The sequence below is a fragment of the Protopterus annectens genome, chromosome 15.part0 (genome assembly GCF_019279795.1).
Source record: "Protopterus annectens isolate FY-2018-M chromosome 15.part0, PAN1.0, whole genome shotgun sequence".
Classification (NCBI taxonomy): Eukaryota; Metazoa; Chordata; order Ceratodontiformes; family Protopteridae; genus Protopterus; species Protopterus annectens.
This window is the reverse complement of record NC_056749.1, coordinates 23,260,194-23,286,220: the sequence shown is the minus strand read 5'-3', so window position 1 is coordinate 23,286,220 and position 26,027 is coordinate 23,260,194. Positions and strand designations below refer to the sequence as shown.

The window sequence follows — 26,027 nt, the reverse complement described above, 5'->3', positions numbered from 1 at the left end:
ATGCATGTGCTCACATCAACCACCAGGGTGTAGGACTAGGGAGTGAGGCTAGGGACAAAAATTGTAAAATGCCACCACAGCCTGCAATCTGCATGTTGTAGGCTGCTTAAAAGTGGAGGAGAGACATGCAGTACCCTAGCCTGAGGACAGTCAGGATTTGTTCTGAAACATACTGGCCCTAGTCTGTAGGGGGTAAAGCCATGCCTCAGGCCATTTGGACAAAGACACCCTCCCCTGGCAGCATGCAGGCAGGGGGCACAGGCAGGGACAAAAGCTCTTCTATGGCTGCTGCACTCTGATAGGTAGGGTCCCCTGTGTCAAGATTAAATGGGTTTAAGACCCCTTTGAGGGGGTACTGATGGCTGAAGGTCATGGAAGAAAAATGATATGGAAAACAAAATTAATTTGGTATCTTTAGATAGAGTAGATTAAAGTTTGTTACAAGCCACATACTATTGTTAACATCATTTGGAAACAGTGTTATATGCATGAAAACCGCACATATCTGGAGATGAGCTATAATCTTATGATCTTACATTTCCCAGACTGAACACAGAATGTCTTAACAGACATGGAACTACAGAAGGTGTCCGAAGAATTTCATTACCAGAGCTTACTGATAAGGTAACAGAAGTAATAACAGTGTGTGTGTGTGTGTGTGTGTGTGTGTGTGTGTGTGTGTGTGTGTGTGTGTGTGTGTGTGTGTGTGTGTGTGTGTGTGTCTGTGTGTGTGTGTGTGTGTGTGTGTGTGTGTGTGTGTGTGTGTGTGTGTGTGTATCTATTTATCTACTTGAGTGTGTCCCTCACTCAGAAAGAACCTCTAATTACACTTCCATCCACTCTACAACTCTTATAACCTCCTCCTCCCTTACCTATATCCCTTGTCTTCCTCCTCAGATATAACCTCTAACTACACTTCTATCCACTCTATAACCTGCTCCTCCTCCTACCTATATCCCTTGTCTTCCTCACTCAGATCTCATAACCTCTAACTACACTTCTATCCACTCTATAACTCCTGTAACCTCCTCCCTTACCTATCCCTTGTCTGTCTTCCTCCACTCTATCTTCTCCACTCCTATAACTCCTGTAACCTCCTCCTCCCTTACCTATGTCCTTTCCTCACTCCCTCCTCTTTCCCTTCTTCTATCCACCTCCTTCTGTCCCTCCTCCTCCTTCCATATCCACCTTCCTCACTCTTCCTCCTCCTTACATATCCTCTGCCTTTTCCTCCTATCCTTTCCCTACTCCCTTTCTTCCTCCACTCCTCTCACCTCTCCCTCCTCCCTCCTCTTCCCTATACCTCCTATATCCCTTGTCTTCCTCCTCCTCCTCTACTGCCACTGTCTTCCTTACTTCCTTCCTTCTATCACTCCTCTCCTGTAACCTCCTCCTCCACTTCTCTTCCTCACTCCTATAACCTCTTCTTCTCCTGTATACCACCTTGTCTCCTCACTCTCTCCTCTTCCTTGTGTTTTCCTCCACCTCTAACTATTTCTATCCTCCTTGTCTTCCTCCTCCTCCTTGTCCTCCACTGTTTCCTCCTCCTGTATTGTCTTCCTCACTTCTGTCCACTCCTTCTCCTCTCTCTTCCTGTCTTCCTCCTTGTCTTCCTTGTGTCTCCACTGGCTCTTCCTTTCTCCTCCTGTCTTCCTTTCTATCCTGTGTGTCCTTGTCTATCCTCCTTGTGTCTATCTCCTTGTCTTCCTCCTTCCACTCCTTGTGTTCCTCACTCTTCTCTATCCACTGTGTTCCTCCTCTTTTATCCTTTTCTTTGTCACTGTGTCTCTTCCTTTGTCCTCTTCTTCCTGTCTTCCTCCTTGTCCTCCTTCCTTGTCCTCCTGTCTTCCTCTCCCCTTCCTTGTCACTTCCTCTCCTCCTCCTTCCTATATCCTTGTCTTCCTCCTCCATATTTCCTTGTCTCCTCCACTTTTCCTTTCTCCTCTTCCTCCTGTCCTTGTGTCTCCTCCTCCTTCCTCCTTGTCTTCCTCACTTCCTCTCCATATCCTTGTGTTCCTCCTCCTCCTCCTCCTCCTCCTTCCTCCTCCTTGTCTTCCTTGTCTTCCTCTCCTGTCCTTGTCTTCCTCTCCTGTGTCCACTTCCTCTACCTTGTCTTCCTCACTCCTTGTTCTCTGTCCTATCTTCCTTGTCTTCCTCTTCCTATATCTCTTGTCTTCCTTCCTCCAGATGTGTCTTCCTCCTCTCTGTCTCTACCTCCTCCTTGTCTTCCTCCTCTTTCTCTTCCTCATCTCTCCTTGTCTTCTCCCTTCCTTCCTCCTTTGTCCTGTCTTCCTCCTGTCCATGTCTTCTCTTGTCTTCCTCCATTCCTTGTTTTCCTCCCCTTCCTTGTTTCCTCTGTGTCCTTGTCTTCCTTGTCTGTCATGTCCTCACTCCTCTGTTCCTTGTCTTCCTCCTCCTTCTCCTCCTCCTCTATCCTTGTCTTCCTCACTGGATATAACCTGTCCTCTACACTCTTATCCTATCTCCTTGTGTTTCCCTCCTCCTATACTCCTATCCACTCTGTCTGTAACCTCCTCACCACCTATATCCTCTTGTCTCCTCACTCTTTCTATCCTGTCTCCTCTTCCTGTCCTGTCCACTTGTCTTTCCTCCTTCACCTCTTTCTTATATCCACTCTCCTGTCTCCTTGTCTTTATGTCTTCCTCCTCCTCCTATCTCCTGTCCTCCTCCTCCATGTCTTGTCTCCCTCCTCCTTCTTCTTCCTGTCCTTTCTCACTCTGTATCCTCCTCCTTCTGTCCTTGTCTTCCACTGTCTCTCTTCCTATCCACTCACTCCTTGTCTTCCTTCCTCCCTCCTCCCTGTGCCTCCACTTGTCTTCCTCCGTCCTTTCCTTCTATCCTGTCCTGTGTGTCCTCCTCCTCCTTTCTGTCCTCCTTGTGTTCCTCTCTCCTTGTCTTCCTCTTCCTCCTCTCCTCCTTCCTTGTCTCCACTCCTTGTCTCCTTGTCTTCCTCCTCCTTCCTGTCTTCCTCCTCTTCCTCTTCCTTGTCCTTCTCCTCCTTGTCTTCCTCCACTCTCTTGTCTTCTCTCCTCCTCCATGTTCCCTCTTTGTTCCTTGTCTTCCTCACTGTCTTGTGTTTCTTCCTCATCTCACCTCCTCTCCTTCTGTCCTTGTCTTCCTCCTATAACCTTCCTCCTTCTATCCTCTTGTCTTTCCTCCTCCTCTGTGTGTCCTCCTTGTGTCTCTGTTCCTGTGTCCTCTTCCTCCACCTGTGTCTTTGTCTTGTTCCTCCACTCTGTCCTCTCTCTGTTCTTCCTTCCTATCCCTTGTCTTCCTCACTCTCCTCCTTCCTTACCTCCATGTCCTTGTCTTCCTCCTCCTCTGTCCTTCTATCCTTGTCTTCCTCCTCCTCTCCTCCTCTTGTCTTTCCCCACTCATGTCCTTGTCTTTCCTCCTTTTCCTATCTTCCTCCTCCTCTTTTCCTTGTCTTTCCTCACTCCTCCTCTCCTCCTTGTCTTCCTCCAGACTCTTCCTTCCTCTTTCCTCCTCTATCCACCTCCTTGTCTTCCTCTCAGATATATCCTCCTTGTCTTCCTCCTGTCTTGTCCTTGTCTTCCTTATCAGATGTTCCTTCCTCCTTCTCTTGTCCTTCCTCTTCCTCCTCCTCCTCTTCCTCCTCCTTGTCTTCCTCCAGATCTTCCTCCACTCCTCTTGTCCTCCTCTCTCCTCTGTCCTTGTGTCCTCCTATATGTTTCCTTGTCTTCCTCCTCCTCTGTCCTTCCTCCACCTTGTCCTTGTCTTCCTATGTGTCCTGTCCTTGTCTCTCACTCCTCTTCCTGTCTCCTTTCCTTGTCCTTGTGTCTGTCCTGTCCTGTCACTTGTCTTCCTCCTGTCCTCCTGTCCTCCTTGTCCTTTATGTCCTTGTCTTCCTCACTCTCTATCATCTTGTCTTCCACTCTCCTCCTTGTCTTCCTCCTTGTCTTCCTCCACTCAGATCTGTTCCTCTTCCTTGTCCTTGTCTTCTCCTTCCTCCTTCCTTCTATCCATGTTCCTGTGTCCTCCTGTGTATCCTCCTCTGTCTTCCTCACTCCTCCATCCTCTCCTGCTGTCCACCTTCCTTCTATCCACTCTTATCTCTTCCTTCCTCCCCTTCCTCCCTTCTATCCACTCTTTCCTCCTCCTCCATATATATCTCTCCTCCTTCCTATCCACTCTCCTCACCTCCACTTCCTCCTAACCTCTATCCACTCCTGTTCCTCCTCCTTTTCTATCCACTGTCTTAACCTCCTCCTTCTATCCCTCCTGTCCCTTGTCTTCCTCCTCCTCTTTAACCTCTATATCACTCTATTCCTGTCCTCCTCCTTGTCTTTCTTTCCACTCTCCACTCCACTCTTCTTCCTTCTGTATATCCTCCTCCTCCACCTCCTCCCTCTACTCTTCCTCTCCTTTTCCTTCACCACTGTCTTCCTCCTCTCCACTCTTTCCACTGTCTTCCTCCTCCTCCACCACTTTTCCTTGTCTCCTCCTGTCCTCCTCCTGTCTTTCTATCCTTACTCCTGTCTTCCTCCCTCTCTCCTCCTCCTTCTATCCACTATCTCCTTGTCCTCCTCCACTGTCCCTTGTCTTCCTCCACTCCTCCTTCTATTTCCTCCTCTGTCCTGTCCTTTCCTCCTTCTATCCACTCTGTAAAGGCTGCCCTCCTCCCTCCCTTACTCTATATCCCCTTTGTCCCGCACTCACTGTATAACCTGCCAACTACACTTCTACCCACTCCTCTTATAAGTCCTGTAACCTCCTCCTCCCCCTTTACTCTATGTCCCTCTTTGTCCACCTCACTCCAAGGTGTTAAACCTATAACCACACTTCTACCCACTCCTATAACTCCTGTAACCTCCTCCCTTACCGATATACCCTTGTGTTCCTCTCTCACTGATATATAACCTCTAAATACACTCTCTATCCCCTCTATAACTCTTATAACCCTCCTCCACTATCTACTATCCCTTGTCTCTGCTCTACCTGTGATTATAACCTCTAAGTACCACTTCCTACCTTAATTCTATAACCTCCTGTAACCTCTCAGCGCTACTCTACATCTCCCTGTCTTTCTCAATTAGATACCAACCTCCTAGTCCACACTTCTGCTCCACTCTCATACACTCCATGTGAACCTCCTCCCTTACTCTAAGCATCTCCCTGTCTTTCCTCAGCCTCAGATATAACTCAGCCTGACTACACTTCAGTCCACTCTATAACCTCGTGAACTCCTCCCTCCCTCTCACTTTCTATACCCCCTCTTCTTCCTCACTCAGATACAACCTCTAACTACACTTCTATCCACTCCATAACTTCTATAACCTCTTCCTCCCATACCTATTTTCCACTTCTTCACTCAGATATAACCTCTAACTACACTTCTATCCACTCGGTAACTCATGTAACTCCTCCTACCGCCAACTGTAGCCCCTTGTCTTCCCTCACTCAAATATAATTCTAACTGCACTTCCATCCACTCTATAACTGCTGTAACACTCTCCTCCCTCACCTATATCCCCTTGTCTTCCTTACTCAGATATACCTTTAACTACACTTCTATCCACTCTATAACTCCTGTAACCTCCTCCTCACTTACCTATATCCCCTTGTCCCCTTCACTCAGATATAACCTCTAACTACACTTCTACCCACTTTATAACTCCTGTAACCTCCTCATCCCTTACCTATATCCCATTGTCTCCCTCACCTGTGATGGCAACCTCTAACTACCACTTCTACCCAATTCTATAACTTCTTTACCGTAACTCCTCCTCTCCTCACCGAGTATCCCTTTATCGCCATCAATCTCGGGATACCGGCCTCTAACTATCCTTCTACCCACTTTAGAACTCCTGTAACCTCTTCCCTTACCTTTATCCCCTTGTCTTCCACACTCAGATATAACCTTTTAACTGCACTTCTATCCACTCTATAACTCCTGTAACCTCCTCCCTTACCTATATCCCCTTGTCTTCTTCACTCAGATATAACCTCTAACTACACTTCTACCCACTCTAAAACTCCTGTAACCTCCTCCGTTACCTATATCTCCTTGTTTTCCGCAATCACATATAACCTCTAACTGCACTTTTATCCACTCTATAACTCCTGTAACCTCCTCCTCCCTTACCTATATCCCCTTGTCTTCCTCGCTGAGATACAACCTCTAACTACACTTCTATGAACTCCATAATTCCTGTAACCTCCCTCACTTTCTCCCTTACCTATATCCCCTTTTTTAGATCTTCACTCTAACTCACTTTAGATATACCCACCATGCCACTGTAACCTCCTTCTCTCTTACCAATATCCATTGTGTCTTTCTCACAACCTCTAACTTTACACTTCTACCCACTCTAAAACTCCTGCTAACCTCCTTCTCTACCACATATCTTCCATTGTCTTTCCTCACCTCAGATACCAAGCCTCACTTCAACTCCACCCCCTATAACTCCTGTACACCTCCAAAACCTCCCTTGCTATATCCTCTTGTCCACACTACCTAGGGTATAACCTATATCTTCTTGTTCCTCCTCACTTTATCAGATCCTGTAACCTCCCTAACTATATATCCCTTGTCTATCCTCTACCTCAGCTATAACTCCTGCAACCTCCTCCTCCCTACCACTCCTGCTCTTGTCCTCCCTTTTGATCAAGCACTGTGTCTAACCTATAACTTACGGACTTCACCCACTCACTCTAAGTCCTGCTAACCTATCCCTCCCTCCCTTACCTATATCCCTTTGTCTTGGCTCCCCACACTCAGATATAACCTCTAACTACACTCCCTATCCACTCTACAACTCCTGTAACGGCCTCCTCCCTTATCTATATCCCTTGTCTTCCTCACTCCTGGATATAACCTCTAACTACACTTCTATCCACTCTATAACTCACCTGCAACCTCAACCCTTACCTATACTCACCTTGGCTCCCTCACCAGATATAACTCCTAACTATACTTATCAACCTATAACTCCTGCTACCTCCTCCTCCTCATTCATATCCCTTGTCTTGCTCTCACTCAGATATAACCCCAACTACACCCTACCCACTCTATAACTCCTGTAACCCCAACGCCTACCTATATTGCCTCAGTCTCTTCTCACCTCAGATATAACCTCTAACTTTACACTTCAATCCACTCTAATACTCCTGTAAACTCCTCCTCCCTTACCTATATCTCCTTGTCTCTCCTCACTCAGATCGAAAACCGCTGACTACACCTCCTGTCCACTCTATAACTCCACCTGTAACCTCCTCTCCCTCTTACCTATACCCCTCTTTCTTCCTACCTCAGATACAACCTCTAACTACATACCTCTATCCACTCCATAACTTCTATAACCTCTTCTCCCATACCTTATTTCCACTTCTTTCTTCACCTCAGATATAACCTCTAAACTACACTTCTCATCCACTCTGTAACTCCTCTGTAACCTCTCCTCACTCTTAACTGTACCCATCCCTTGTCTTCTCCTCACTCAGGATATAATCTCGAACTGCACTTCTATCCACTCTGCCAACTGCCCAACTGCTTGCAACCTCCTCCTCCCTTTACCCTATATCCCCTTGTCTTCCTACTCAGATATACCTTTAACTGCTACACTTCCCTATCCACTCTACTGCTCCCGCAACCCTTGTAAACTCCCTCCCTTGCTTACCTATATCCCCTTGTCTCCCTCAAGTCAGATATAACCTCCAACTACACCTCTATCCACTCTATAACTCCTGCAACCTCACTCCCTTTTACCTATATCCCTTCTCTTCCTCACTTTCAGGAATATAACCTCTACTCCACTTCTATGCACTCTATAACTCCTGTAACACTCCATCCCCTGCATATATACCTATATCTTCCTCTTTAGAGTCTCCCCACTTCATAACCTCTAACTACAATTCTCACCTTACTCCCCATAACTCCTGTAACCTCCTCTCCTCCCTTGCCCTATATCCCCTGTCTCTACCTGATATAAACAGATACTAAGCATATAACTACAGTTTTTATCCACTCTGCTCCTGTAGCGCAACGCCTTTCTCTGCACTTCATATCCCCTGCCCTCCCATATCTTCGCATATATACAAACTATAACCACACCCTTCTATCCCTCTATAACTCTTGTAACCTCCTCCCCATCTATATCACCTTGGCTCCCTCACTCCAGTATAACCCTCTAAACTTACACTTCTATCCACTCTATAACTCATGTTACCTCCCCTCCTCCCTTACATATATTCTTGTCTCTCCCTCAGCAGATATAACCTCTAACTACCACTTCTATCCACTCCCTATAACTGCCGCCAACTTAACCTCCTCCTCTTTACCTAAATCCTTCTTGCATCCCAAATTCTCACCTCCAGGTATAACCTCTAACGCTACACTTCCTACCCACTTTATAACTCACGGTAACCTCTACCTCACTCCCAGCACTGCCCTTCATCAACTTATTCCCTCACACTGGATATAACCTCCAACTCAGCCTCTATCCCTCTATAACCTTGTAACTCAGCTCCGGCTTAAGCAACGCGCCTCACTATATCACCTTGGCTCCATCACTCTGATATAACCTCTAACTACATTTCTATCTGTCTATAACCTTGCTGTTCCTCTCACTTCTCCCCTTTTACCTATATCCCCTTGATATTTCCTCACTCAGATATAACATCTAACTACACTTCTACCCACTCTATAACTCCTGTAACCTCCTCCCTTACCTATAGCTCCTTGTTTTCCACACTCACATGTAACCTCTAACTGCACTTCTATCCACGCTATAACTCCTGTAACCCTCCTCTTTGTCCCTACCTATATGTCCCCTTGTCTCATATAACCTCTAACTACACTTCTATTAACTCTATAACTCCTGTAAACTCCTCCTCCCTTACCTATACCCCCTTGTCTTCCTCACTCAGATATAACCTATAACTACACTTCTGTCCCATCTATAACTCTTGTAACCTCCTCCCTTACCTATATCACCTTGGCTCCCTCACTCAGATATAACCTCTAACTACACTTCTATCCACTCTATAACTCCTGTTACCTCCTCCTCCCTTACCTATATCCCCTTGACTTCCTCACTTAGATATAACCTCTGACAACACTTCTACCCACCATATAACACCTGTAAACTCCTCCTCCCTTACCTATACCCCTTGTCTTCCTCACTCAGATATAACCTATAACTCTTACTGCTTCTGTCCATCTATAACTCTTGTAACCTCCTCCCCTTACCTATCTATCACCTTATTCCACACTCAGATATAACCTCTAACTACACTTCTATCCACTCTATAACTCCTGTTACCTCCTCCTCCCTTACCTATATCCCCTTGTCTCCCTCACTGAGATATAACCTCTAACTACACTTCTACCCACTCTATAACTCCTGTAACCTCCTCCCTTACCTATATCCCCTTGTCTCCCTCACTGAGATATAACCTCTAACTACACTTCTACCCACTCTATAACTCCTGTAACCTCCTCCCTTACCAGTATACCCTTGTCTTCCTCACTCGGATATAACCTCTATCTAATCCTCTATCCCCTCTATAACTCTTGTAATCTCCTCCCTTACCTATATCACCTTGGCTCCGTCACTCAGATATAACCTCTAGCTACACTTCTATCAACTCTATAACTCCTGTTACCTCCTCCTCCCTTACTTATATCCCCTTGTCTTCCTCACTCAGATATAACCTCTAACTACACTTCTGTCCACTCTAATACTCCTGTAACCTCCTCCCTTACCTATATCTCCTTGTCTTCCTCACTCAGATATAACCTCTAACTACACTTCTATCCACTCCGTAACTCCTATAACCTCCTCCTCCCTTACCTATATCCACTTACTCACTCAGATATAACCTCTAACTACACTTCTATCCACTCTGTAACTCCTGTAACCTCCTCCGCCCTTAACTGTAGCCCCTTGTCTTCCTCACTCAGATATAATCTCTAACTGCACTTCTATCCACTCTATAACTGCTGTAACCTCCTCCTCCCTTACCTATATCCCCTTGTCTTCCTTACTCAGATATACCTTTAACTACACTTCTATCCACTCTATAACTCCTGTAACCTCCTCCTGCCTTACCTATATCCCCTTGTCTCCCTCAGTCAGATATAAACTCTAACTACACTTCTACCTACTCTATAACTCCTGTAACCTCCTCCTCCCTTACCTATATCCCCTTGTCTTCCTCACTTAGATATAACCTCTAATTACACTTCTACCCACCATATAACACATGTAAACTCCTCCTCCCTTACCTATATCCCCTTGTCTTCCTCACTCAGATATAAACTATAACTACACTTTTATCCACTCTATAACTCCTGTAACCTCCTTCTCTCTTACTGATATCCCCTCGTCTTCCTCACTCAGATATAACCTCTAACTACACTTCTATTCCCTCTATAACTCTTGTAACCTCCTCCCTTACCTATATCACCTTGGCTCCCTCACTCAGATATAACCTCTAACTACACTTCTATCCACTCTGTAACTCCTGTTACCTCCTCCTCCCTTACCTATATTTTCTTGTCTTCCTCACTCAGATATAACCTCTAACTACACTTCTATCCACTCTATAACTCCTGTAACCTCCTCCTCCCTTACCTATATCCCCTTGTCCCACTCACTCAGGTATAACCTCTAACTACACTTCTACCCACTTTATAACTCCTGTAACCTCCTCCTCCCTTACCTATATCAACTTGTCTCCCTCACTGAGATATAACCTCTTCCTACACTTCTACCCACTCTATAACTCCTGTAACCTCCTCCCTTACCGATATACCCTTGTCTTCCTCACTCGGATATAACCTCTAACTACACTTCTATCCCCTCTATAACTCTTGTAACCTCCTCCCTTACCTATATCACCTTGGCTCCCTCACTCAGATATAACCTCTAACTACATTTCTATCAAGTCTATAACTCCTGTTACCTCCGCCTCCCTTACCTATATCCCCTTGTCTTCCTCACTCAGATATAACCTCTAACTACACTTCTATCCACTCTGTAACTCCTGTAACCTCCTCCACCCTTAACTGTAGCCCCTTGTCTTCCTCACTTATCAACCTCTAAATCCACTCTAAATAACCTCCTTCTCCCTTACCTATATCCCATTGTCTTCCTTACTCAGATATACCTCTAACTACATTTCTATCCACTGTATAGCTCCTGTAACCTCCTCCTCCTCACTTATCTATATCCCCTTGTCTCCCTCAGTCAGATATAACCTCTAACTACACTTCTATCCACCCAATAACTCCTGTACCCTCCTCCCTTACCTATATTCCTTGTCATATAACCTCTAACCGCACTTCTATCCCACTCTATAACTCCTGTAACCTCCTCACTCCCCTTACCTATCCTCCTTGTCTTCCTCACTAGATATAACCTCTGACTGCACTTCTATCCACTCTAAAACGCCTTTAACCTCCTTCTCCCTTCCTATATCCCTTGTTCCCCTCACTCAGATATAACTCCTTAACCGCACTTCTATGCTTATCTCCACCAGATATAACCTCTAACTGCACTTCTATCCACTCTATAACTCCTGTATCACTCCTCCTTACCTATATCCCTTTGTTTCCTCGCTCAGATATAACCTCTAACTACACTTCCCACACCACTCTTGTAACCTCTCCTACCTATCCCTTTGTCTTCCCGCCGATATAACTTCAACCACACCCCCATCCACCCCCATAACCTGTAACCTCCTCCCCTAATATCGCCAGGTTCCCTCGCCGGATTGCTAACTACACTTCTATCCACTCTATAACTCCTGTTACCTCCTGATCCCTTACCTATATCTTCTTGTCTTCCTCACTCAGATATAACCTCTAACTACACTTCTATCCACTCTATAACTCATGTAATCTCCTCCTCCCTTACCTATATCCCCTTGTCCCCCTCATTCAGATATAACCTCTAACTACACTTCTATCCACTGTATACTCTCCTCTCTTACCAATATCCCCTTGTCTTCCTCACTAAGATATAACCTCTAACTGCATTTCTATTCACTCTATAACTCCTGCAACCTCCTCCTCCCTTACCTATATACCCTTGTCTTCCTTACTCAGATACATCCTCTATCTACCCTTCTTTCCACTCTATAGCTCCTGTAACTTCCTCCTTTGCATATATCCCCTTGTCTTCCTCACTCAGATATAACCTTTTAACTGCACTTCTATCCACTCTCTAACTCCTGTAACCTCCTCCCTTACCTTTATCCCCTTGTCTTCCTCACTCAGATATAACCTCTAACTACACTTCTATTCACTCTATAACTCTTGTAACCTCCTCCCTTACCTATACCTCCTTGTCTTCCTCACTCAGATATAGCCTCTAACTACACTTCTATCCACTCTTTAACTCCTGTAACCTCCTTCTCCCTTACCTATAACCCCTTGTCTTCCTCACTCAGTTATAACCTCAAAGTACATTTTTATCCACTCTATAACTCCTGTAACCTCCTCCTCCCTTATCTATATCCCCTTCCTCACTCAGATATAACCTCTAACTGCACTTCTATTCACTCTATAACTCCTGTAACCTCCTCCTCCCTTACCTATATCCCCTTGTCTTTCTTACTCACATATAACCTCTACCTACACTTCTATCCACTCTATAACTCCTCTAACCTCCTCCTCCCTTACCTATAGCCCCTTGTCTTCTTCACTCAGATATAACTTCTAACTACACTTCTATCCACTCTATAACTTCGGTAACCTCCTCCTCCCTTACCTATATCCCCTTGGCTCCCTCTCTCAGATATAACATCTAACTACACTTCTATCTACTCTATAACTCCTGTAATCTCCTCATCCCTTAACTATAACCCCTTGTCTTCCTCACTCAGATATAACCTATAACTGCACTTCTATCCACTCTTTAACCCCTGTAACCTCCTCCTTTACTTATATCCCCTTGTCATCCTCACTCAGATATAACCTTTTAACTGCACTTCTATCCACTCTTTAACTCCTGTAACCTCCTGCCTTACCTTTATCCCCTTGTCTTCCTCACTCAGATATAACCTCTAACTACACTTCTACCCACTCTATAACTCCTGTAACCTCCTCCTTTACCTATATCACCTTGTCTTCCTCACTGAGATATAACCTGTAACTACACTTCTATCCACGCCATAACTCCTATAACCTCCTCGTCTCTTACCTATATCCCCTTCTTCACTCAGATATAACCTCTGACTACACTTCTGTCCACTCTATAACTCCTGTAACCTCCTCATCCCTTACCTGTATTCCCTTGTCTTCCTCACTCAAACTAGGCTCCATAATCGACTCTCCAGCCGACACAAGCATCCTACAAAAGGGCCTCATAGAAACAGACAACTGGTGCCAGAACCATGGCCTCAAGCTAAATGCCAAAAAGTGTATAGTCATCCCCTTTGGCAAAAACAAAGTGCCCACAAATTACCACATAGGTGGTAATCCATTAAATCTGGAAGAAATTAGGGACCTGGGGTCCCAAGTTGATAGCAATCTCTCATTTGAAAACCACATGGCCAAAGTGGTTAGAAAAACATTTTATATAGCCCACCTAATTATGAAGGGATTCACATCTAGATCAGGAGTCATCATGCTTCTTTACACATCCCTCATCAGGCCCATAATTGAGTACAATGCCCCTTTTGGGATGTATCTTACCAGACACCTGCAGCAACTGGAAAGACCCCAAAAATACCTCACCAAGAGGATCAAGGGCTCAAACAGATGCCATATGCTGCCCTGTTAAAGAAACTCCAGCTCTACTCAGTGGCATACCGCCTGCTCAGGCGATCTGTGCCTGGCGTATAAAGCCATGTCCAACCCGAATTAATGGACATGCTGCACCTCAGAAAATCAAATCCCATCGAGCTCTGCCGCCTGAGACTTGAACCTCAGCACTGAAATAAATAGGACATGCTGGAGGGACAGATTCATAACCCAGAGGCTCCCTTCACTCTGGAATAAAATCCCAGTCCAGGTTAGGCAGAGTCCCTCATTGACTCTCTTCAAGAGGAATCTTGAGTGGATGGGAGATTGAAAGTTTACCCCGGGTATCACTTCTGTGTCACTGTTAGACAGAGGCACAGTATACTAACCTCAAAAAAGGGCATAGCAAAATTCATTTAAAATGGATGGCGAAAGCCAAACACACTCTGGCTAGACTTATAAATGCCTTAGGGCAGATAGCCTAGTATGAACCTATGAACCTATGAACCTGTAACCTCTAACTACATTTCTATCCACTCCATAACTCCTATAACCTCCTCCTCGCTTAGCTATATCCCCTTTCTAACTCAAATATAAACTCTAACTACACTTCTATCCACTCTGTAACTCCTGTAACCTCCTCGTCTATTAACTGTAGCCCCTTGTCTTCCTCACTCAGATATAACCTCTAACCACACTTCTATCCACTCTATAACTGCTGTAACCTCCTCCTCCTTTACCTATATACCCTTGTCTTCCAAACACAGATATACCTCTAACTACACTTATATCCACTCTATAACTCCTGTAACATCCTCTTCCCTTACCTATATCTCATTGTCTCCCTCAGTCAGATATAACCTATAACTACACTTCTATCCACCCTATAACTCCTGTAACCTCCTCCCTTACCTATATCCCCTTGCCTCCCTCACTCAGATATAACCTCTAACTACACTTCTACCCACTCTATAGCTCCTGTAACCTCCTCCTCCCTTACCTATATCCCCTTGTCTTCCTCACTCATATATAACCTCAGACTACACTTCTATCCACTCTATAACTCCTGTAACCTCCTCCCTTACCTATACGTCCTTGCCTTCCTCACTCAAACTACACTTCTATCCACTCTATAACTCCTGAAACCTCCTTCTCCCTTACCTATAGCCCCTCGTCTTCCTCACTCAAATATAACCTCTAACTACACTTCTGTCCACTCTATAACTCCTGTAACTTCCTCCTCCCTTACATATATCCCCTTGTTTTCCTCACTCGGATATAACCTCTTACTACACTGCAATCCACTCTACAACTCCCATAACTTCCTCCTCCCTTCCCTATATCCCCTTGTTTTCTGCACTCAGATATAACCTGTAACTGCACTTCTATCCACTCTATAACTCCTGTAACCTCCTCCTAACTTAACTATATCCCCTTGTCTCCCTCACTCAGATATAACCTCTAACTGCACTTCTATCCACTCTATAACTCCTGTAACCTCCTCCTCCCTTACTATATCCCCTTGTCTTCCTCGCTGAGATATAACCTCTAACTACACTTCTATCCACTTTATAACTCTTGTAACCTCCTCACTTACCTATATCCCCTGGGCTCTCTCACTCAGATATAACCTCTAACTACACTTCTATCCACTCTATCACTCCTGTTACCTCCTCCTCCCTTACCTATATCTTCTGGTGTTCCTCACTCAGATATAACCTCTAACTACATTTCTACCCACTTTATAACTCCTCTAACCTCTTCCTCCTTTAGCAATATCCCCTTGTCTCCCTCACTCAGTTATAACCTCTAACTACACTTCAATCCACTCTATAACTCCTGTAGCCTCCTCCCTTACCTATATCTCGTTCCTCACTCAGATATAACCTTTAACTATACTTTTATCTGCTCTATAACTCCTGTAACCTCCTCCTCCATTACCTATATCCCCTTGTCTTCCTCACTCAGATATAATCTCTAAATACACTTCTATCCACTCTATAACTCCTGTAACCTTCTCCTCCCTTACCTATAGCCGCTTGTCTTCCTCGCTCAGATATAACATCTAACTACACTTCTACCCACTCTATAACTCATGTATCCTCCCCCTTACATATATCCCCTTGTCTTCCTCACTCAGATATAACCTCTAACTACACTTATATCCACTCTATAACTCCTGTAACCTCCTCCTCCCTTACCTATATCCTCTTGTCTCCCTCACTCAGATATAACCTCTAACAACACTTCTATCCACTGTATAAATCCTGTAACCTCCTCCTCACCCTATGTCCTGCCCCTGTTCACTGAGATATAACATTTAACTACACTTATATCCATTGTATAACTCCTGTAATCTGCTCCTCCCTTACCTATATCCCCTTGTCTCCCTCACTCAGATATAACCTCTAACTGCACTTCTACCCACTCTATAACTCCTGTAACCTCCTCCTCGCTTACCTATATCCTCTTGTCTTCCTCACTCAGATATAACCTCTAACTACACTTCTATCCACTCTATAACTCATGTAACTTCCTCCTCCCTTACCTATATCCCCTTGTCTTTCTCATTCAGATATAACCTCTAACAACACTTCTATCCACTCTATAACTCCTGTAACCTCCTCCCTTACATATACCTCCTTGTCTTCCTCACTCAGGTATAGCCTGTAACTACACTTCTGTCCACTCTATAACTCCTGTAACCTCCTTCTCCCTTACCTATAGCCCCTTGTCTTCCTCACTCAGATATGACCTCTAACTACACTTCTATCCACTCTATAACTCCTGTAACCTCCTCCTCCCTTACATATATCCCCTTGTCTTCCTCACTCAGATATAACCTCTAACTACACTTCAATCCACTCAATAACTCCCGTAACTTCCTCCTCCCTTCCATATATCCCCTTGTTTTCCGCACTTAGATATAACCTCTAACTGCACTTCTATCCACTCTATAACACATGTACCCTCCTCCTCCCTTACCTATATCCCCTTGTCTTCCTCACACAGCTATAACCTCTAACTACACTTATATCCACTCTATAACTCCTGTAACCTCCTCCTCCCTTACCTATATCCCCTTGTCTTCCTCACTAAGATATAACCTCTAACTACACTTCTATCCACTCTATAACTCCTGTAACCTCCTTCCCCCTTACCTATATCCCCTTGTCTTCCTCACTAAGATATAACCTCTAACTACACTTATATCCACTCTATAACTCCTGTAACCTCCTCCTCCCTTACCTATATCCCATTGTCCCCATCACTCAGGTATAACCTCAAACAACACTTCTACCGACTTTATAACTCCTGTAACCTCCTCTTCCCTTTCCTATATCCCCCTGTCTTCCTCACAGAGATATAACCTCTATCTACACTTATATCCATTCTATAACTCCTGTAACCTCCTCCTCACTTACCTATATCCCCTTGTCTCCCTCACTCAGATAGAACCTCTAACTACACTTCTCTCCACTCTATAACTCCTGTAACCACCTCCTCCTTTACCCATATCCCCTTGTCTCCCTCACTCAGATATAACCTCTAACTATACTTCTATCTACTCTATAACTCCTGTAACCTCCTTCCTTACCTATATCCCCTTGTCTTCCTCACTCAGACATAACCTCTAACTGCACTTCTATCCACTCTATAACTCCGGTAACCTCCTCCCTTACCTATACCTCCTTGTCTTCCTCACTCAGATATAGCCTCTAACTACACTTCTATCCACTCTGTCTCCTGTAACCTCCTCCTCCCTTACCTATAGCCCATTGTCTTCCTCACTCAGATATAACCTCTAAATGCACTTCTATCCACTCTATAACTCCTGTAACCTCCTCCCTTACCTATACCTCCTTGTCTTCCTCACTCAGATATAGCCTCTAACTACACTTCTATCCACTTTATAACTCCTGTAACCTCCTCCTCCCTTATCTATAGCCCCTTCCTTACTCAGATATAACCTCTAACTACACTTCTATTCACTCTATAATTCCAGTAACCTACTCCTCCCTTACCTATATCCCCTTGTCTTCCTTACTCGGATATAACCTCTAACTACACTTCTATTCACTCTATAATTCCTGTAACCTACTCCTCCCTTACCTATATCCCCTTGTCTTCCTCACTCTAACTACACTTCTATCCATGTAATAACTATTGTAACCTACTACCTTACCTATATCCCCTTGGCTCCCTCACTCAGATATAACCTCTAACTACACTTCTATCCAATCTATAACTCCTGTAACCTCCTCCTCCCTTACCTATATCCCCTTGTCTTCCTCACTCGGATATAACCTCTAACTACACTTCTATACAGTCTTTAACTCCTGTAACCACCTCCCTTACCTATATCCACTTGTCTTCCTCATGCAGATATAACCTCTAACTACACTTCTATCCACTCTATAACTCCTGTAACCTCCTCCTCCCTTACCTATATCCCCTTGTCTTCCTCACTCAGATATAACCTCTAACTACACTTCTATCCACTCTATAACTCCTGTAACCTCCTCCTCCCTTACCTATATCCTTTGTCTTCCTCACTCAGATATAACCTCTAACTACACTTCTATCCACTCTATAACTCCTGTAACCTCCTCCTCCTCCCTTACCTATATCCCCTTGTCTTCCTCACTCAGATATAACCTCTAACTACACTTCTATCCACTCTATAACTCTGTAACCTCCTCCACTCTTACCTATATCCCCTTGTCTCGCTCACTCAGATATAAACTCTAACTAGACTTCTATCCACTCTATAACTCCTGTAACCTCCTCCTCACTTACCTATATCCCCTTGTCTTCCTCACTCAGATATAACCTCTAACTACACTTCTATCCACTCTATAACTCCTGTAACCTCCTCCTGCCATACATATATCACTTGTCTTCCTCACTCAGATATAACCTCTAACTACACTTCTATCCACTCTATAACTCCTGTAACCTCCTCCTCCCTTACCTATATCCCCTTGTCTTCCTCACTCAGATATAACCTCTGACTGCACTTATATCCACTATATAACTGCTGAAACCTCCTCCTCCCCTACCTATATCCCTTTGTCTTCCTCACTCAGATATACCTCTACACTTCTATCCACTCTATAACTCCTGTAACCTCCTCCTCCCTTACCTATATCCCCTTGCCTTCCTCATTCAGATATAACCTATAACTACACTTCTAACAGCACTATAACTCTTGTAACCTCCTACCTTACCTATATCCCCTTGTCTTCCTCACTCAGATGTAACCTTTAACTACACTTCTATTGACTCTATAACTCCTGTAACCTCCTCCTCCCTTACCTAGAGCCCCTTGTCTTCCTCACTCAGATATAACCTCTAACTACATGCCTATCCACTCTATAACCCCTGTAGCCTCCTCCCTTACCTATATCTCCTTCCTCACTCAGATATAACCTCTAATTATACTTCAATCCACTCTAGAACTCTTGTAACCTCCTCCCTTACCTATCTCTTTTTGTCTTCTTCACTCAGATATAACCTCTAACTACACTTCTACCTCTCTATAACTCCTGTAATCTCCTCCTCCTCCCTTACCTATATCCGCTTGTCTTCCTCATGCAGATATAACCTCCAACTACACTTCTATCCACTCTATAACTCTTGTAACCTCCTCCTCCCTTACCTATAGCCCCTTCTCTTCCTCACTCAGATATAACCTCTAACTACACTTCTATCCTCTCTAGAACTCCTGTAACCACCTCCTCCCTTACCTATATCCCGTTGTCTTCCTCACTCAGATATAACCTCTAACTACACTTCTATTCACTCTATAACTTCTGTAACCTCCTCCTCCCTTACCTATATCCCCCTTGTCTTCCTCACTCAGATATAACCTCTAACTAGACTTCTATCCACTCTATAACTCCTGTAACCTACTCCGCCCTTAACTATATCCTCTTGTCTTCCTCACTCAGATATAACCTTTTAATTGCACTTCTACCCACTCTATAACTCCTGTAACCTCCTCCCTGACCTATATCTCCTTGTCTTCCTCACTCAGATATAACCTCTAACTACACTTCTATCCACTCCATAACTCCTATAACCTCCTCCTCCCGTACCTATATCCCCTTCCTCACTCAGATATAACCTCTAACTACACTTCTATCCACTCTGTAACTCCTGTAACCTCCTCCTCACTTAACTGTAGCCTCTTGTCTTCCTCACTCAGATATAACCTATAAGTGCACTTATATCCACTCTATAACTGCTGTAACCTCCTCCTCCTTTACCTATATCCCCTGGTCTTCCTCACTCAGATATACCTCTAACTACACTTCTATCTACTCTATAACTCCTGTAACCTCCTCCTCCCTTACCGATATCCTTTTGTCTCCCTCAGTCAGATATAACCTCTAACTACACTTCTATCCACTCTATAACTCCTGTAACCTCCTCCCTTACCTATATCCTCTTATCTTCCTCACTCACGTATAACCTCTAACTACACTTCTATCCACCCTATAACTCCTGTAACCTCCTCCCTTACTTATATCCCCTTGTCTTCCTCACTCAGATATAACCTCTAACTACACTTCTATCCACTCTATAACTCCTGTAACCTCCTCCTCCCTTAATATACCCCCTTGTCTTCCTCATTCAGATATAACCTTTAACTGCACTTCTATCCACTCTATATCTCCTGTAACCTCCTCCTCCCTTAATATACCCCCTTGTCTTCCTCATTCAGATATAACCTATAACTGCACTTCTATCCACTCTATAACTGCTTTAACCTCCTCCTCCCTTACCTATATCCCCTTCTCTTCCACACTCAGATATAACTCCTAACTACACTTTTATCCACTCTATGACTCCTGTAATCTCCTTCTCCCTTACCTATATTGCCTTGTCTTCTTTACTCAGATATATCCTCTAACTACCCTTCTATCCACTCTGTAACTTCTATAACCTCCTCCTCCGCTACATATATCCCCTTGTCACCCTCACTCAGATATAACTCCTAACTACACTTTTATCCACTCTATGACTCCTGTAATCTCCTTCTCCCTTACCTATATTGCCTTGTCTTCTTTACTCAGATATAACCTCTAACTACCCTTCTATCCACTCTATAACTTCTGTAACCTCCTCCTCCTTTACCTGTATCGCCTTGTCTTCCTCACTCAGATATAACCTCTAACTACACTTCACTCCACTCTATAACTCCTGTAACCTCATCCTCCCTTACCCATATCCCCTTGTCTCCCTCACTCAGATATAACCTCTAACTACACTTCTACCCACTCTATAACTCCTGTAACCTCCTCCTTCATTACCTATATCCCCTAGTCTCCCTCACTCAGATATAACTTCTAACTACACTTCTATCCACTCTATAACTCCTGTAACCTCCTTCCCCCTTATCTATATCCTCTTTCTTCCTCACTCATATATAACCTCTAATTACACTTCTATCCACTCTATAACTCCTGTAACCTCCTCCTCCCTTACCTATATCCCCTTGTCTTCCTCACTCAGATATAACCTCTAACTACCCTTCTATCCACTCTATAACTCCTGTAACCTCCTTCCCCCTTATCTATATCCTCTTTCTTCCTCACTCATATATAACCTCTAATTACACTTCTATCCACTCTATAACTCCTGTAACCTCCTTCTCCCTTACCTATAGTCCCTTGTCTTCCTCACTCAGATATAATCTCTAACTACATGTATATCCACTCTATAACTCCTGTAGCCTCCTCCCTTACCTATATCTCCTTCCTCAGTCAGATATAACCTCTAACTACACTTCTACCCACTCTATAACTCCTGTAACCTCTTCCTCCCTTACCTATATCCTCTTGTCATCTTCACTCAGATATAACCTCTAACTACATGTCTATCCACTCTATAACCTCTGTAGCCTCCTCCCTTACATATATCTACTTCCTCACTCAGATATAACCTCTAATTATACTTCAATCCACTCTATAACTCTTGTAACCTCCTCCCTTACCTATCTCCTCTTGTCTCCCTCACTCAGATACAACCTCTAACTACACTTCTACCCACTCTATAACTCCTGTAACCTCCTCCCTTACCTATATCTCCTTGTTTTCCTCACTCGCATATAATCTTTAACTACACTTCAATCCACTCTATAACTCCCGTAACCTCCTCCTCCCTTCCCTATATTCCCTTGTTTTCTGCACTGAGATATAACCTCTAACTGCACGTCTATCCTCTCTATAACTCCTGTAACCTCCTCCTCCCTGAACTATATCCCCTTGTCTCCCTCACTCAGATATAACCTCTAACTACACTTCTATCCACTCTATAACTCCTGTAACCTCCTCCTCCCTTACCTATATCCCCTTGTCTTCCTCACTCAGATGTAACCTTTAACTACACTTCTATTGACTCTATAACTCCTGTAACCTCCTCCTCCCTTACCTAGAGCCCCTTGTCTTCCTCACTCAGATATAACCTCTAACTACACTTGTACCCACTCTATAACTCCTGTAACCTCCTCCCTTACCTATACCTCCTTGTCTTCCTCACTCAGATATACCCTCTAACTACACTTCTACCCACTCTATAACTCCTGTAACCTCCTCCTTCATTACCTATATCCCCTAGTCTCCCTCACTCAGATATAACTTCTAACTACACTTCTAGCCCCTCTATAACTCCTGTAACCTCCTCCTCCTCCCTTACCTATATCCCTTTTTCTTCCTCACACAGATATAACCTCTAGCTACACTTCTATCCACTCTATAACTCATGTAACCTCCTCCTCCCTTACCTATATCCCCTTGTCTTCCTTACTCAGATATAACCTCTAACTACCCTTCTATCCACTCTATAACTCCTGTAACCTCCTCCTCCCTTACGTATATCCCCTTGTCCCCTCAGTCAGATATAACATCTAACTACACTTCTACCCACTTTATACCTCCTGTAACCTCCTCCTCCCTTACCTATATCCCCTTGTCTTCCTCACTCAGATATAAGCCTTTAGCTGCACTTCTATCCACTCTATAACTCCTGTATCCTCCTCCCTTACCTATATCCCCTTCTCTTCCTCACTCTGATATAACCTCTATCTACACTTCTATCCACTCTCTAACTCTTGTAACCTCCTCCTCCCTTATCTATATCCTCTTGTCTTCCTCGCGCAGATATAACCTCTAACTACACTTCTATCCACTCTATAACTCCTGTAACATCCTTCTTCCTTTCCTATAACCCTTTGTCTTCCGCACTCAGATATAACCTCTAACTACACTTCTATCCACTCTATAACTGCTGTAACCTTCTCCTCCCTTACCTATATCCCCTTGTCTTCCTCACTCAGATATACCTCTAACTATACTTCTATCCACTCTATAACTCCTGTAACCTCCTCCTCCCTTACCTATTTCCCTTTGTCACCCTCAGTCAGATATAATCTCTAACTACACTTCTATCCACCCTATAACTTTTGTGACATCTTCCCTTACCTATATCCCCTTGTCTTCCTCCCTCAGATATAACATCTAACTACACTTCTATGCACTCTTTAACTCCTGTAACCTCCTCCCTTACCTATATCCCCTTGTCTTCCTCACTCAGATATAACCTCTAACTACACTTCTACCCACTCTATAACTCCTGTAACCTCATCCTCCCTTACCTATATCCTCTTGTCTTCCTCACTCAGATATAACCTCTAACTACACTTCTATCCACTGTATAGCTCCTGTAACCTCCTCCTCCCTTACCTATATACCCTTGTCTTCCTCATTCAGATATAACCTTAATTACACTTCTATCCACTGTATAACTCCTGTAACCTCCTCCTCCCTTACCTATATCCATTTGTCTTCCTCACTCAGATATAACGTCTAACTGCACTTCTATCCACTCTGTAACTCCTGTAACCTCCTCCTCCCTTACCTATATTCCTTTTTCTTTCTCACGGTTGTAAAATATATTCTGTTAGATAACATACTAAATGTACTGAAGAGGGTTAAGAAAATCTACTACAAGTTGTACTGTATTTGTACTTTACTTATTTGTTAATCACATCTTTCATGTATATGTTTCTGTTGATTAGTCTCCTATGTATATAAATAGCTTTACTGGTGTCTACTAGACTGTAAGTAGATATATGTTGTTGTTGTTGTATTTGTACTTGACATGTATTAGGAAAAATGTACTTTGCTGGAGGTTTTCTCCTCAGGCCTCCGCTAAAAATAGTTACTGTTCTCCACTCGGACCATCCTGGTAAACAAATGTTAAATATATATATATATATATATATATATATATATATATATATATATATATATAGACTTGCAGCTGCAGATGGTGCGATGAGAATTCTGTTATTATTACCCAATGGTAGTGTAACAGTAAGAATGACAGTTTATAAATATGTTGTTATAAAAGATCATTAAAATATTCTAAACTTGAAATTAAAGCTCACCTTACAAGAACTGACCACTGTCATGGGTGCTAAACTTGTGACAAAGGCTAGCCTTACATAGGAGATAACAGCTAAAGAATGTATCACTGGAGAAGATTCAAACATTTCTTAGGAAAATGTTGTGACTTGCGCTGTAAGGGGAACCAAAGTTATTAGTCTGTTGAAATTAAGAAAAGAAGTGCTTAACTAGTTATATCTCACCATCTTAATGCTCTAAAAATAAATAAAAACAAGCAAATTGGTAAAATTGGCAACAAAAATGATTATTAATTATTATTAACCTAGGTACTTTATATCCTAGAGGGCTGAAGTTGGAAGTAAACTGGGTCTTATAAGATGTATGTATAGATGAATAGGTAAGGAAAAATTGAAAATGTCACATTAATAAATCCTAAGAAATTAGTAGGAAAAGTATAGTGACACATTTAGTTAGTGTTAGTGAGATGTAATTCAAACATTGGTAGGCATAGGACATTCGATGGAAAATTGTGAAATGGAAAAAGTAATTAGTTATTTACATTTATTATATAAAGAAATGTTATAATGGAGATGTGTAACATGTGTAGCAACTTTAAAAAAATGTGTAACAACTTTGTAAAAGTGATGGATAGCTTTTATATATGTGTGAGGCACCTTTAACATTTGGGAAATTAAAGTCATTATTAAAAGGAAGTGAATGTATTTAACTAATTAGCACTGTAATTAGGGGGGTATAAAATGGCTACTGAATGTAATGTGGTTATTCCTTTGAAGGCTAATGGACCCGAGGTACCAGAATGTGGTTTGGAGTAAAGAATTGTAGCCATAGCTGTGCTCTCGTTCGCTTTATTTTACTTCATTGAGGAGAATTCCTGTGTTGCGCTTCCTGGTTTCGGCTGGGGACTGCGGTTGCTTGTTTCTAAAAATAAATACCCAGGTGTGAAAGTTTGCTTGATGGTCTAAGTCTGGAGATGAAACACGGGTATACATGTAGGGAATGTGTGCCATGCCAGATGGAACACAAATAATTAAGGTCAGATGCTTTGCATTTGTGAGAATTCTGAAGAGGATGTTGGGAAAGGCTACATGTTGTTTTTGCTAGGTTATACATGGATAGTACATTCATCATAGTGGCTTATGAATATTTCATACATCTGACATGATGTTACAGTCAGCAGATTGAAAAGACTGCTGCTTATAGTTTACCAGAATATATTGCTGTGGATAATGACAGACAAATCCATGTCAGAAGAGTTCTGTCAAATGGAATTATCCATTTCACAAGAGTGCAAGATCATGATACAAATGACTTGGGAGAAAGCTGTGTTCAGATAATTAAAGCTGAAATGACAAAATTATTAAATTTAGTGCTGGGTATGGAACATAAAGTATGATGTACTGTATTTATATAACTTGATGTTGGAGCTTTTCTCCCCGGGCCTCCGCTGAAAATGGACCTGGTCCAGTCGGAATTTCCCGGTTAACAAATGTAAAATAAATAAATAATAAATTTCAGCTAAAGCACAGAACTACAACTGACTGTAGTACAGGTCAGTTAGCTGAAAAAGTGCTCCTGAGCAGAATGTTCAAACATGAACTTAGTTAATTAAACCAAAGTCGGCAGCTGTGGTTAAGAACAAAACATTACTTAGAGAAATTTCAGGACATTAAGCATGCAGAGGACAGATGCTTTATTATACTAAGTTTAATTTTGAGATGTGACAGGGTGAGATCCCAAATGGAGCTGAGTATAACTGAATGGACTGGTGGTGTTTCGTCTCATGTTGTAGGAACACACACCTGTATCATAGACATAGAAGATATAGTAACCAGATGGAGGTGAGAGTGACTGTTGACACT

The 26,027-nt window shown here is 43.2% G+C and overlaps 1 protein-coding gene across 1 annotated transcript in view; it reads right to left on the bottom strand.

Annotated features, from left to right (window-relative positions):
* Positions 1 to 1,414: 1,414 nt before the first annotated feature.
* Positions 1,415 to 26,027, bottom strand: part of LOC122790152 (histone H3.v1-like) — a 31,310-nt gene continuing 6,697 nt past the window's right edge. The window contains exons 2-5 of the mRNA XM_044057739.1: positions 3,594 to 3,763; positions 2,953 to 3,032; positions 2,215 to 2,249; positions 1,415 to 1,534 (exon numbers count right to left, since the gene is read on the bottom strand). Coding sequence (XP_043913674.1) covers positions 1,415 to 1,534; positions 2,215 to 2,249; positions 2,953 to 3,032; positions 3,594 to 3,763 — 405 coding nt within the window. The remainder of the gene's footprint in view (positions 1,535 to 2,214; positions 2,250 to 2,952; positions 3,033 to 3,593; positions 3,764 to 26,027) is intronic.